The sequence below is a fragment of the Phyllopteryx taeniolatus genome, chromosome 20 (genome assembly GCF_024500385.1).
Source record: "Phyllopteryx taeniolatus isolate TA_2022b chromosome 20, UOR_Ptae_1.2, whole genome shotgun sequence".
Lineage (NCBI taxonomy): Eukaryota > Metazoa > Chordata > Actinopteri > Syngnathiformes > Syngnathidae > Phyllopteryx > Phyllopteryx taeniolatus.
The window spans coordinates 14,773,107-14,788,437 of record NC_084521.1 but is presented as its reverse complement, the minus strand read 5'-3'; the positions used below and the strand labels follow the sequence as shown (position 1 = coordinate 14,788,437).

The window sequence follows — 15,331 nt, the reverse complement described above, 5'->3', positions numbered from 1 at the left end:
ATTAAGCTCATTTGTCAACACGGCAGCAATTTGCCAGCAACTGATGAACGCAGACGCCTTTATATGAAGGTGAGTGCGACCTTTTAAAAGCATAGCGCTGTTTGTTGAGATTACATTTGCAATTGAAGTGGTTACAACTTGAACTAAATATGCTTACCAACCTACCATCACAGCCTCATCACCTGGTTCGTTTTCCGATTATGTTTGGATTTAGTGTTCAATAGGATTCCCACTTTGTGTTCAATGGGCAATCTGACATATAGACTTAAACAGTCCAGTTGTGATCGATTCATTGTCCTTAGAATACAAATACCTGTATGAATGAGAATATTCACAGGCAAAGGCCTGACATACAGACGTGGACAAAATTGTTGGTATCCTTCTGTTAAATTAAAACAAAAAAAAGTACAATGATCACCGAAAAAAATAATATAATAAGTAAAAGTAATGACAAATAAAATATATTAAAAGATTGATTAATATGAATTAGGCATTGCTTGTATTTTCCCCCTTCCACTGTTGTCCAATAGTATTTATATCAGAAACTCTTCAGAATAGTCCAATGTTCTTGAGCAAGACACTGATACCCCGAAATGCTCCCCGGGCGCTTCAGCTGCCCCCTGCTCCAGTGTGTTCCACTAACATGTGTATGTGTTCACTGTGATGGGTTAAATGCAGAGAACAAATTTCGTGTGCATGCATGCATGTTCATGACAATAAAAGATGATTCTTCTTCTTCTTCTTCTTCTTCTTCTTCTTCTTCTTTTGTTTTCTGTATGTGTGCGTGCGTGCATCCGCCCGCCCGCCCGTATACTTTTTCCCTGTGTCATTTCACATCATTACATACAACTTAATTTCTGATCTTATTTGTCCTGCTTTCTTTGTATGTATGGATTACTTGTGTTGTTCCCAACATCTGGTGAAAGTTTCAGGTCAATAGCACCTTTTGAAGTATATTTAGTGAGAAAAATGGTGACGTGTTCAGTACTTATTTCACCCGCTCTGTGTTTACTTTGTCTTTTAACAATTAGCTTTACTAGAGTTGTTAAAGACGAAGAGCTAAGATAGGCCTGTTGGTTTAATAATGTACCAGATTTTACGATTTAGTTTTATTGAAATTGTTTCATGTATTCCCTTCTTCTGACTTAGAAATTCCAGAACGTACTATTGGTTATGCCTCATACAGAGAAGATAAAGACCAAAATAAAAAAACACAGTATCCTTAAATTTAGGAGGGGAATGACAAGACACTTGCTACTATGACAAGAGCAGTATTCCTTTTAAAGAGCCCCAGAGGCAGGAAAGCTTGTCATTTAGGTTCTAAGAAGTGTTGCTTCATAAGTGTTCCCCATTTTGATACCTCATACATCATTTTTTCCAGTATCTGCTGTATCTTATTTGTGTACACACACACACATACATACCTGAATAAAGAAATCAGTACAGCGTTTCCATTCTGTCTGCAGGGAAACCACATACTCAGGGTGAACACTGGCCTGGAGGGGGATTGGTGCAGCCTTAATCCAGTTGGGGGACCCTGCCAAACAACCACAACAGGACTTAAATGGAACCTGAGTGAGTCTGAAAAGTATTTAATAATTCCTGTTGATGCACTAGGTATTAGCGTCGGGCGGTATACTGATTTAATCGATAAATTGTGTTTTTTAGGTTCACATTGTTTTTTTTGTTTTTTTTTTTTATCGAAATGAATCTATATTTCCTCTTAGTGGTTTCCTTAGCCTGGTGACACACATTGTTTGCACTGAACACATGGCGGTGAACAGAGAGGAGCTAGTTTACTAGAGAGGCACTGTTTTTTCTGTCACTTGGAATTGTTTGGGTTTGCAATGGGGGACAATGATTTTATATATTATTTTATATACAGTCGTGCTCACCATTATTGGCACCCCTTAATTTTTTGCATCACCTATATAATATCTTCAGATTAAATGGAAATGTACTCAACATATCAACAGGATCTTTTAATTGGAGGTCCAAAGTAATTTAACAAAGAAATCTTTTTTTTTTCAACTTAGATATTGTAATTTAAAAGAAAAGAAACAGAAAACATCATGTGCCCAGTATTAATGCTCTTTTAGGGAGTCCAGTCAGAAGACCATTACAATAGTCAAGTCTACTTGAGATAAAAGCATGGATGAGCTTCTCCTGGTCTGCTTGGCACATGCAAACCTTCAATCTGGATATGTTCTTCAGATGGTAAAAGGCTGTTTTAGTGATTGATTTGATATGACTGTTGAAAGTAAGGTCGGAATCTATCAGCACACCAAGGTTTCAGACTTGGTCTGTGGTTTGTAAACAGTGACTCCAGGTATTTACTAACAGCAATCCTTGTTTCTTTACTGCCAAAAACGGTTATCTCAGTTTTGTTGTAGTTTAATTGAAGAAAGATTTGGCTCATCCAGTTATTTATATGTTTTAGACAGTGACACACCACCACAACTGAACTGTAGTCATCTGGAGACACTGTTAAATATAACTGTGTTATCTGCATAGCCATGGTAGACAACATTTAACGCCCCATAATTTGGCTATTTAGACCTCCATAGAGTGACTCACTAACATGGACTTCGTATATGTGTTAATTTCATTTTCAAAAACACCTTGGTTTTATCATACTAGTGTCCAAGAAAGGTGCCTCTGACCGCTACTTCTGTTTGACCCAGTTTTGTATCCGGTTTGTTAATATTTGGCTAAGACCGCCTCCTTTCCTCTGATTGGTTGCCTCCGTGTAGAAGACTCAACCCTCACTACTTGTGAGAGCACACGTGTTTGTTATGTTGACAGCGCTGGCTCAGGAGCAGAGAGGTTGGCGGAGATATTCGCTAGTGACGTAGATAGGCCTCTCGGCAGCAAACGTCTGGGATTCAGGAATGTGTGGACAATTTTTATTCATATTTCACGTGTTTACTGAGGTACCATAGAGCCAATATAACACATCAAATACTAGAAAAAGTTGGTTTGGTAAAATATGGGCCCTTTAGATTCTGAAGAATTTAACCTAAGGGTAGCATATACAAGCTGAACAGAGAGGGTCCAGGAACTGACCCTTGAGGGACCCCACACTGTATGTCATTGCCATTCGATGAGACTGAACACTTCCAATGGTTCTGAAATAACTCCTTCCCTCCAGGTAGGGGCTGAACCATTTAAGGACTGTTCCATTTAGTCCTACCCACGTTTCCAACCTGTTCAGCAGTATGTTATGATCAAGGGTATCAAAACCCGCACTGAGATCCAACAAGACCAAAAATACGGTAGTTTCTTCTGAACATAATTGCTCAAATAAAAGTAAAAAGTATGTTGCATTTAAAACTCTGACATTTACAACTTGTGCTTTTATTGTGTTTGAAGAGACTTGCATATTCTGCAAGTGAACTTGCTACTGATCTAATTTGTGTTTCTATATTGACACAATGAGCATATCCCAGCCGTATGCCGTAATCCATTTTCTGTCCTGCTTATCCTCACTAGGGTTGCAGGCGTGCTTGAGCCTGTCCCAGCTGACTCTGGGTGAGAGGCGGTGTACACCCCGAACTGGTCACCAGCCAATCGCAGTGCTGTAATCCATATTCCAACAAGCGTTACGGCAGTAACGACACAGTGCTGTAAAGTGTCAGGGTGTTTTGGTGCGTGTTGTGTCTTATCCCAACTTTTATGATGAATGACGTTCCCGTTAGCACACAGCTGTTGTCCATACATTATTGGATATAATCATCAGACTTATTCACAGCCATGGAGGTGATGGCTAATGAATTATAGGATTGGCTCTGCACGGTGATTTTCACATAACATTTTTGGGTTGGTTTGGTTTGGTTTGGTTTAGTTTGGAAGTTATGTTCAGTGTCACTTTTTTTTCAAAGGATTTATTTATTTTTTGTTAATTTATTGATATTGTTAAGAATTTAAAATTCTTTCTTAAAATGGATTAAGAATTGTATTTAAAGGACCACTTTCTCCAATTGAAGTTAAGTTGAACCAAACCAACGACTTTGGAAGAACTTGAAGGGCGAATACGAAAAGTTATGTCTTCCATCCCTCTAGAGTTCCTTGTGAAATCAGTTAATGCGTTTCCCAGGCGGCTTGAGAAAGTGGTGGCTAATGCTGGCGCCCATATCGAATTTTAAATAAAACTCCATGCAATACACTTTCTTCTCATGTTCATTTCTTGTAAGAATTATAATTATATTATAAAAATAGGGAGTTACTTTTCAATCACCCGGTACATTCTGCTTGGATATTCTGAAAAAGGCATTCTTGGCTAGTTAAATAACACAGTGAATAAAAACACAGTTCTTAGTCGTAGTAATAATAATTATCAAGATTATATGCCCTACCTGCCAAAGGTGGGTCTGGGTGCTTGTGTTCCAGTTGTTGCCTGCCTGTCAGTTATACCAAATTTAAGTGCAAAAGAGGGCATATAATTTCCTTCCCAGCTGTTGTCAACCAAGCTTGTGAAGAAGTTATACAGTCCTCCAGGTTCCTTCCATAACAGTTAGTTGCCATGCCAAGTCTACAAACAGTAAATTGGCTTGCTTTATCTGCATGCATACCAAGATAGTTGCATTCCAAGGTAGTTAATGAACATGCTTTGTACAGTATGTTTCAATCAAACGAAAGCTGTGTGCGTATAGAAGGTTGCACACGCAAGCCATGCCACATATTCTTGAACACTGAAAATCCAATCAGATGTTCATATGAGGAGCCCTGTGGTCTTATCCCCAAACCTAGCCTCAACCAGCTGGGTTCTTAATGAGTTGGCACCAACGAAACTTACCCCCGCCCGAGGGAACCTGAACCGTCTGTCAGGGAGGATTGTGTGTCTGCTTCTTGGTAGGCATCCCTTCAGACTGTGTGCATGTTTCTGAGAGACTACACACTTGAGCAAGCTTTCTGCGAGTGTCCTTGAACATGTTTTTGTACATATTTGAATTGGAGTGCGTGTGTGGCACCTGTGAGCACCTGTGTATTGGGCCTCTGAATTTGTAACGAGCGTTCATTTATTTGAGAGTCCAATGTAGATGTGTCACTAATAAGATGCATAATCAATGACATGCATACTGTAATTAGAAATTCAAGAATATGATAAAATGAACTTTGAAATTTGCCATGACTTTGACTTTTGTAATTATTTACAGTAGTAATTCAAGCTAAATGGCTTGAATGCTGCCTGTAGGAGTTGCCAAAGCATAGCTGTACCTCAGCCTCCCATAACTGATGTCATGTCTGTACTTCTTTAGACAGCACATCAGTTGAGACTGACTAAAGAACGCCTTTGCTGCAAGTAGTACACATCATTTTTATGCAATACATCCAAAACGCAACCAATGAAATCCACACAATTGACAAAATTGTAACCTATCAAATGATCCCGAGTTGCTTGGTCAGGGCGCTCTATGGTGATCTTGTGCGACACAAATACACAAATCTCCATTGCAGATATCCCCCAAACATTGGTTCAAAGCCAACATATTAAAAATACATGAGTTTGGGTTTGCTCATCACAGCCTTGCTGGGCCCATGGAGACGTTATGCCCGCTTACATCATGAGCCAACTCAAATGTTTCCCTTAAGAATATAAAGTTCAGCGTTAAATCTGAGTCAAGTTCCAATTTGATAAGTGTCCTCAGTCACAGAGATCCCCTTTTTTGAGTTGGTAAAGTTCGTGGGGAGCAGAAATCTCTTAGCCCAGAGTTTTTATCATGTGTTCACATTTTGACGTATTTCTTTAATAAATCATATCGTTGCAGAGTTAAATGCGGAATAGAGCGATGATGGAAATAAGGTCTGCTTGCTGTTGGAGGATGCAAAATGTCAGCTCAGATTTTTGTCATAGTGCTCTTAAGTTTCTCCTGTAAATTTGATTTTTAGATTCTTGTTTTTTATTTTGACATGTAAATGTTTTTTATTATGTTTTAAATTTACCTCCGGGTGCTGAGACTCGGCAGCCTATTGCTGTACCTCTGACTCACTTTCTCTTTTATTTCTTTGTTTCTTTCTCCTTAATTGCATTTCATGACTCCGGCCCTTGCTCCTCCTGTGATCCCCAGTACGATGAGGGCTCTGTGGAGTGACTGACCCACAAGTTCTCTACAGCCTGCTACTTACTTCAATGGGCATACTCTTCCCCTTTCAGCCCTGCTCTCGACAGTTCATGACCAGATGTTCAGATTTGGTCCTCTTCCTTTAATGCGCCCTCCCCAAGCAGTCTTCCTATGGTACTGTCAACTTAATGATGAAGATGTTCTTAGTGCCCTCGGATACCAGAAATATATCTGGCCTCAAGGTGGTTGCTGGTGATTTGATGCGGGAATTGCTACCAATTCTCCACATCCACTAAGAGCTACCAGTCCCGGGCTGTAACAGGATCCCTACTGCTGCAGTCTTGTGTCCTACCTTGGGCTGCATTACCGCCTCACAAAAGCAATTGCGCTGGTGATGTCTCGTACTCAGCTGCAGCTGCTGATAACCTTGCTGATGGGTTCTGCAATTGGTTTCAGCACCTGGTTGTGGCGCCAGATATATCAGCCCTCGCAGAGAGCTTTTGGGCAGGAGGTCAGGATGTGCACCAGTGTTCCCCTTGCTGAGCACAGCAAGCAGTTTGGGGTGTCCACCTTTCCCCAGGTGAAGGGGTTCGTCAGGCTAGGCAGGACATCATATACTTCCCGAATCAGGAAGGCAATGTGCTTTGGCTCTGCCATCCATCCATATGACTTTCTCCCACCTTGTCTAGGCCCCCTGATGCTTAAAGCCAGTCGCTCTGCTTGATCGTTCTTCCTCCACTGTAGCCCCCACCTCCCCTGAATCTGACTCCGCCATGAGCCACCACACCCACCAGATCTTTTTGGCACAACCGGGACTCAACATCTAGCACAGCAGCCCTGGCACTCCACTTCCTTCCAGTCTTCACCACAACTTCTGTCTGGGGGCCCCTGTGGGTCCGAGTAGACCATGTTCCGCGGCTCCATTGCTGAGGCAGCCGACCGGAGCTGTGGCCATAAGACTAAAATAAACGCTAAAAACCATCAGTGCAAGAGTGGAACCCAGCTTGAGCTGCCTCAATGTAGTATCGACGTATTTTATTGTTTCACACTCACCCAATTGACTTTACTGAAGTACCGCACGGTGTAGGCGTAGGAGAAGGAGCACGTCAGACTCCTACATATCACGAAAGCCTTGTTTGCATGCACTGAAGCGACTGGTCATTTATTTTAACAAAGTTAAGAAATACTTTTGTTCGCTGCCACCGTTGGGCACAAGCACGTGTTAGTGCGTGTTCTTCTTCATTGGTTTTCGTCACTTTCTTCTTCGGGGTCGGCAGACTGTAGGCATTAAAACTGGGAACCGTAATTTTTTAATTTTAATGATTCCGCGAGAACCGAAATGTTAGTCCCAGTTCTAATCGGTTCTCAATTCTTGATGCCCAACCCTATTCCAGAGTCACTTCAGTAACAATGGACAGTGGAACCCAACAGTGCTTTAGTGAAGCCTTTTAGCAAGTTTGGGTTCAAACCATAATGGCATCAACCCGTAGTTATGCTACTTATCTCAGCGTAGATGGGGAGTCCGCTACCTCTTTTCCGGGTTTGGTCGCGTAACGTTCACAACACAAGCGGGAGAGTAGTGGTGACGTTAATTTCAGTCGACAGCAGATGGGGATATTGCCAAACTTGGCGGCCCCCTGAGATGAATGAAAATTGATTAATTAATTGCTTTAATTCTTATTCCACAAACCTAATATCAATCAGAATACAGTGTTTAGACTAGTGGTGGCGCATAAAACATATTATTGCAAGAAAAAAAATGGGTTTAGTTCTCCTTTAAAGATAGCTTTTTTCATTATATGGACCATCTGCAACAGTTTACTGGTTTGTATTTTATTGCACAACAGTTTAGGGATCCTTCCTTTATTGTGCATCTTACACTCGTATATAGCAACCCAACTCATTCACATCTCGCTGGCATCAATTTTTGGAACTCAGGATCCTGTCTCATTCCATTTCACATCATGTCCCCACAAGTGTTTTTGTGACAAAATGCAGTTTTAGAAACAAGATAGATGGAAAGATTTGTCATGTAATGTCTGCACCCTAATGTGTCTCAAGTGGTGAAGTGTGACAAAAATAAAGATGACATGACAAGATGAAACACAGCTCAGATTTGTGAAAGTCATGTTCAGTTCAAATGAGCAAAGATTCTGTCCCAGAACTTTTAAGGCCTGGCTCCCTAACAGAATCATTCTTTATATCTGGCTTGTTGAATCAAGCCTGATGTGCACAGAGGATAGGGGAGGAGCAGAGCAGATATTTAAAACCTGTAGATGACCATGGCTCAAAGGGATTTTTGTCGAGACCGCTGTCTTAATAAAAGGACTGCACTGCAGTAATGATACTGAGGGGGAAATGTACTACTAAATAATGAAGAGACTGCGGCGTGGCAACAGTAACAATGTAAGAGGCAAACCCACAGGTTTAAAATGAAGTGCCGTGATCTCCTTATGTGGAAAATGAGTGAATGGGAATTACTTAATCAATGTTAAACACATTTGCAGAGATTCACACTTCGTCCGCCCTTTTCCACTCTTCTTCACCATTACCTTTTAACTTCCTGTCATTGCAAAAAAAAAAAATGGGCAAATTCAGCAGTTTTGATTAAGAACTCATGGACATTATTGGATTCAAAAAGAAAATCCATATAAAGAACAGACCAGAAAACCAAAATTGAAAAGACTTGTATTTAATCATTGTTTATTTTTTTTAATCAGAATGCAGGTGAGGCTCACCTGCCTCCATTGACCATACGTCCCTGTTCTGCTCTGGAGTTTTTGGGTTTCCTTCCATCTTCTTCTGAGTCGCATACCGAGTAACTTTGCTGTTCCGTTTCTCAGTTTCGAACGTTGAAATCATATGGTCAAACTACTCTCTTTGGTTGCAGCAGCCTTTAAAACATACTTTGGAGTGAACTATTTTTTTCTCATTGTCTGACACTGCAAACCCGAACCAATTCCAAGCGACTGATAAAACTGTGCCTCTTTTGTAAGCTAGCTTCTCACTGTTCTGCACCACCGACATTTAATAAATGGCTTAGAAGTGCGTCGACGACCGGGGCTGTCCTTTCCAACATGTCAGTGCATCACTGTAATAAGGTATGCTAAAAAAAAAAAAAAAAACATTTAAAATAAATCACTTTCAAAAAAACGATATGACAAATGATACAAAATGCATGAAACAGATATACGAACGATATAGCGTAGAACACTGTATATCATTGTCAGACTTGATATGAAGAAGTGATATGGTAATATAATGTATTGCATCTAAGTAAATAGAAAGTATCAGCAGAAAATTACTCATTTATTCTTGTATGCGCAACGTTTTTGTTGCAGAAAAAAGTAACACGAAGACTAAGCCATTTTTCTCATAAATGTACGACCATGTCGTAGTATGGGGCAATGTCCTCTTTTGTGTATTGCAAAGCAAGAAAATTCAAAAATACAGATGTGTTGTACTCTATCCTACACAAAATTCGAATATTGCAGGTCTTAACAGCTGACTCTGACTTAATTCAATTACTTTGAAGCTCAAACTTGGCTGTTAATGCCAATGATTATGCAAACTCCGGCTGAGTTTTCTGCACTCTTGATTAGTCGAGACCACGGCCATGAACCCACACGAAATTCTCGCAGGCCTCTCTCAGCTTGTTTAATTGGCCCTGCCTACAGTAACGCTTTTAGACCCATGCCAATTTATTTGCAAAATAAGCCTTTCCCTGCCTCATTTTCCCTCTCATTGTGAATTCCATTGCCCTTTATGTACCCCACAATCAAGTGGCAGGGGAATCATCCACTATCACGTGAATATGACATTGGATGTCATTGAGTCTGAATGACCCTCAACAAACCTTTACTGTGCTTTACAGTAACTGTCCTGTCAAACAGTTCTAAAGCCATTAACAAACATAGCCAAAAGAATATGAAATAACATATTTGGGTTACAGTATTTCTAAGGGAGAAACTGAAGTTTTATTTCTCAAGGTTTTATTTCCAATTCGGGTGCCCTATGCTTATTTTGATTGTCTGTAAAAACAAAGTAGAGATTTAAACAATGCTGTGTTTTGACACAGTAAATGACATGTTTGGGATTCATAAAGTCCTGGTATGAGAGATAGCTTAGCTTATATTTTATTTCATATTATTTTCCCCATATGTCACATTAGATATAACAAAGGCCCCTCCTCAGAGATATTTCTTTTGGGTATCATTAAAATGATTTGTAGGATGAAAGGGGATGTTTATGTTTTATTACTTTAAATGTGTGAATGGAGCCTATGAGACACTAATTGTTTTGCAAATTGTGCTCAAATAAAGTGCTTAGATTTTAACAGATTTTTCAAGGAATGCCATCTCCCATCATTGTAAAAGACTGCCGTGTTAAATTTAAATGTTTATTGTTATGTCGTAATCTCACCAATATTGCCATCTCCATCCATCCATCCATTTTCTTTACCGCTTATCCTCACTAGGGTCTCTGAGTAAGTAATTTAGTGTATTATCCTCCAACCTTCACATCTTTTTTTTTTTCAGTAGCACATGTTCTTTAACATATATTTAGCTACGATTGCCTGGATGGTGCCCGTGGTGAAAACTGACTGCTCCTGAATACATTCATCCTCAAAGGCAGTTTTTGAGACTTAGAAAAAGTGCAATCGCTCAGTTCAAACAAACTTGCACAATTTTCTTGTATCTTCAAAATACAACATGGAGCTCTGTCAAAACTGTTGTAGCTACAGTTGAAACAACCAACATGTGCCCCACATTTTTTGTTTTGTTTTCCACATTCTCTGTTTTGATCTTCACGCGCTGCTATCTATTATTCTCATGAAGGGTCTATTGAATTAAGAGCTGTTGTCTACCATACAAAAATCGTCCAATGGGTTACTTGAAGTATTTATTTCTTTTGATACATAATTACATCAACGGAGGATTTTTTGGGGCAGGGGGATTTTATTTTGAAACTGTATCAACTAAGTAAGGATTTTTTTTTCTGATGTATTGGTACTCTTCCAATTATATTCCTGTTACATTTTGGTGGGAGAAAATACCTACAAAATGAACTTGGATTCATATTCACCTTGTCCACAGTCACAACTCTTTTTTGTTTTGTTTTGTTTTGATACGTGCAGAACATAAGTCTTTCTTCTTTGAGATTACCTTAGTTTTTGGAACATTGTTGTTGTTTTTTTAAACAAGTTTTATATCCATGAACAATTAGAGGATAAGTCATCTATGCTTTTCTCGTTGAAAATAGATACCAGTCATACCATTTTTAATCAAGATGTATTCCAATTGCGCAACGCTGAAAATTCATATGGAAAGTGCAATTTTATATAACACGTGACAAACCTTTATATGGCTGTCATTTCTCACCTTCTCAGGTCGGGATTCACACTTTTTATTTTCTGTTTGCTCTGATGAAAACCCAACAAATACTCTGATGATAAAACCCCCAAAATTTCATGGAGAGAAATCTTAATTACTCACTCATAGATGTAGAGGCACGGGGAGAACATGCAAACTCCACACAGGGGGGGCCGGGATATGAACCCCAGACCCAAGAACTGTGAGGCAGATGTGCTAACCAGTCGTCGACCGTGCCGGCTCCTCTAAAAATATTTTTCATATTTATGTTCTCATAATGTTAGAGGAGCTTCAAATGGCTCATCGGTTGGAAGTATGCAGAATCGTTTCTGTCACGTAACATGCATCTTTTTGAGGGCAAGTGTAGCATACAACACAGAGTCATTCATTCCTCCCAACGCTAGCAAGTGAACCAGCGTGAACACAGGTGGACTTTGGCAGCATCATCTCCTGGTGAGGCAACGCAATCGAGGAATCATAATTAAAAGTAAACTTCTGCGAAAGATTAGAAAGCTAAGCCTTGTTTTTAATTGGGAGTGGGTTTTTTATGAATTGTAAACACACTGGCGTGCAGCTGAGACCGTTTTAATGAGAACTGCACAACATTAACCATTTTTGTGAGGTTCAGCTCAAAACCTGAAGAGTAACCGGAATGCAGCAGTTTGACAACTTGAAGTATACACATTTGAGAGCACACCTAATAGAGTTAAACAACTAATGAGCATTTTCCTGAAATTGCATGTGATGAAGGAAAAAAAATATTTTTTAACCAAAATATTAAATACTTTGAACTACTAAAGCAGCAATGAAAATATTATGAGGGGATTTCTGGAGTGATGTGCAGTTACAACACACATATGCACTGTTGAGCCCTTTTTGTGTGTATAACTGGAGCAATAAATCCGACTTTTTTTTTTTTTTTTCCTTTTACCTTAAAGTGTTGCACTGCTGCTGAGGCGTTGTCGTGTTCAGGATTGTATTCAGTAGCAGTTTGTAATATGTGTATGTTTTATCTCTTTTGTTAAGCAGACAGATGCATCTGTCATGTGGTTCAGTGAGGTTTTAACCAGCATACCAGACAGAGGTAGACATTTCGAGATCATTTTTTGTTAATATGCAAAGGTTGATTCTGACCTTTCTGTTCTTCTGCCTTTTTAGTATTAACCTTTTTCTGTCTTGTTTTTGTCCACCTCTCTACTCAACATGATGCTAGGCTCCGCTGCTGCCCTCCCTTTCATTTCCTTGTAATGGCTGGTTTTGGAGGTGGGAGGGGGACTGTCTAAAAGCTTCTAGTTACAGTAGTGCACTCATGTACATACACACATTTTGAGCCAGAACGCCTATTAGCTGTGACCTTGTCCTCCTGCTTGCACAGTTGTCCACATCAAAACCCCTCCATTAAGTCCAACACAAGGACACTGTCTTATTGCCCTCAATCACAACCACCACCCCAAGCCCTTATCAACACAACACCTCATTTTCAGCTGTACATGACTGAGTGATACCCAATTCTTCTACCACCAAAGACAACAATTTCTATTTTGAAGGTCAACTAAGCAGCGAACCGTTTTCCTCTTGATGCTCTTAGATAAATCCATTGGCTGCATCATAAACATTTAATAGAAGTGGATATCCTGGCGAGGCAGATGGTGCTGACAGTGCAAGCGCGAGCATCAGCTTATGTCATGGCCAATAAATAACAGTACATAAAGGGAGAAAGTATTGCCGTCCCACTGATGATGTGATATTCACCAGTTTCTTCATATTAAGCCAACTTGTTTGGCAGAGGTGTAAGAATAAATTTTCACACATCTATCTGTCGATCTAAAACCCCAATTCCAATGATGTTGGGACGTTGTGTTAAAGAAATAAAATCAGAATGCAATGATTTGCAAATCATGTTCAACCTATATTTAATTGAATACATTACAAAGACAAGATATTTAATGTTCAAACTGATATTCTTTATTGTTTTTAGCAAATAATCATTAACTTAGAATTTTATGGCTGCAACGCGTTCCAAAAAACCTGGGACAGGTGGGAAAAAGACTGAGAAAGTTGAGGAATGCTCATCAAACACCTGTTTGGAACATCCCACAGGTGAACAGGCTAATTGGGAACAGGTGGGTGCCATGATTGGGTAGAAAAGGAGCTTCCCTGAATTACTCAGTCATTCGCTAGCAAAGATGGGGCGAGGTTCACCTCTTTGTGAACAAGTGCGTGAGAAAATAGTCGAACTGGAGCCTATCCCAGCTAACTGTGGGTGAAAGGCGGGGTACACCCTGAACTGGTTGCCAGCCGATCCCATGGCACATATAGACAAACAACCATTGGCAGTCACACCTACGGACAATTTAGGGTCTTCAATTGGCCCACCATGCAAGTTTTTTGGGATGTGGGAGGAAACCGGAGTACCCGGAGAAAACCCACACAGGCACGTAGAGAACATGCAAACTTCACACAGGCGAGGCCGGATTTTAACCCAGGTCCTCAGAAATGTGAGGCAGATGTGCTAACCAACCGGCCACCGTGCCGCAATATAAATGCATACAATATATATTTAAAAACAAGCATGCTTTTTTTCAACTCAATGTCTGACATGAAATCAGACGTAACTTTTCCTGTTTTAGGTCCATTAGGATTACCAATTTCTATTTAGTAAATGCCAGAATAAAGAATGATTTTATTTTTTATATTTAAAAATTATTTCTTTAAGTACATATAGTAAAAACCCCTTCAGGTCTAAATTGACACAGCACTACAACAATCAACCACAATGGTAACTGTAGGACAATATTTAGAATGCCTTACGCAGGCCCCACCCAAACTTCCCGAAGGTTGCTGCTAGGAAAAGAAGAAAATACAAACCAGATTTGTGCCCTCATTCAATGTGATTTGACTTGTTTGAATAATGTGAAGCGATGCATTTACATAAACCTTTGCTTCCACACCATCTGCAAACTGCATACAAATGTGAGCTTAGCATTTATTCATTTAAGTGTTCCGAGAGATGAATATTTCTTTTCATAATGAAAATATCACGTTACTTCAAGAAAGTTTGCTGTGGTGGAAGTAAACCAGGCCTCCTACTTTGTAAACTTCAGACTAGTTTCTGTGTACCTCGAGAAACATGTCATTAATTTTTAAAGTTCTTCTGTTCTAGTTGCTGAGAAAAAAAATTTAAACCTGCACATTTTCTGTCAGGTTTTTTTTTTTTTGCCTACTTCCAGGGGATGTTCAGCAAAGTTTATTGATTCGGATTGTGAATATTAATTGTGAGTGAACTCTGGTGAAATTGTTAACTGAATGCAAATGAACAGGCACTAATTGATCGAGGTTTATCTTATGTAGTCCTCGCATGTCGCAGAGTCCTATTCTTACTTGTCATGTATCTACAAACATACTCCAAGCAGAAGTCGCATTAGATTACAGAGCTGTAGCTCCTGTGTTATCAAGAAAAACATGTTCCTAAAATGCAAAAATAAAACAGAAATAGTCCCTCCCTCTTCTCAGAAAAAACCCAAATTCCCTTGTCTACCTTTTCACGACATTTTACATGCCTCTCCTCTGGGTAATTTGTCGTGCAAATATGCACCCTCCCTGTACAGCTGAAAGGCCCTTTCAGCTGTGGCACGCTGGAAATGCAATTACAGGCAGCAAACATCCCCATTGTTATCACTGGAGGGTGTGACGCTCATTCTCAGCCCCCTCTGCAGCGGGGGCTGCTATTGATCATTATCAGCACTGATGAGGGGATTACTAATGAAGCAATTTGAAAGCCATGTGCCCTCTATAAAGACTTTGCCCAAAATTTTATGAGCAGACTATGTTTGTGTCTGTAGGTATGGCTGTTTTTCTTACTATGTACAGTGCTGTGAAAAAGTAGTGCCCCCCTTC

At 39.8% G+C, this 15,331-nt stretch overlaps 1 protein-coding gene across 7 annotated transcripts in view; it reads left to right on the top strand.

Moving 5' to 3' along the window:
• The window catches only part of tpk1 (thiamin pyrophosphokinase 1), a 61,495-nt gene that overhangs the window by 41,866 nt on the left and 4,298 nt on the right, over positions 1-15,331 (top strand). For all 7 annotated transcript variants that reach the window (XM_061757663.1, XM_061757665.1, XM_061757660.1 and 4 more), the window contains one exon: positions 1,467-1,575. In XM_061757663.1, coding sequence (XP_061613647.1) covers positions 1,467-1,575 — 109 coding nt within the window. The remainder of the gene's footprint in view (positions 1-1,466; positions 1,576-15,331) is intronic.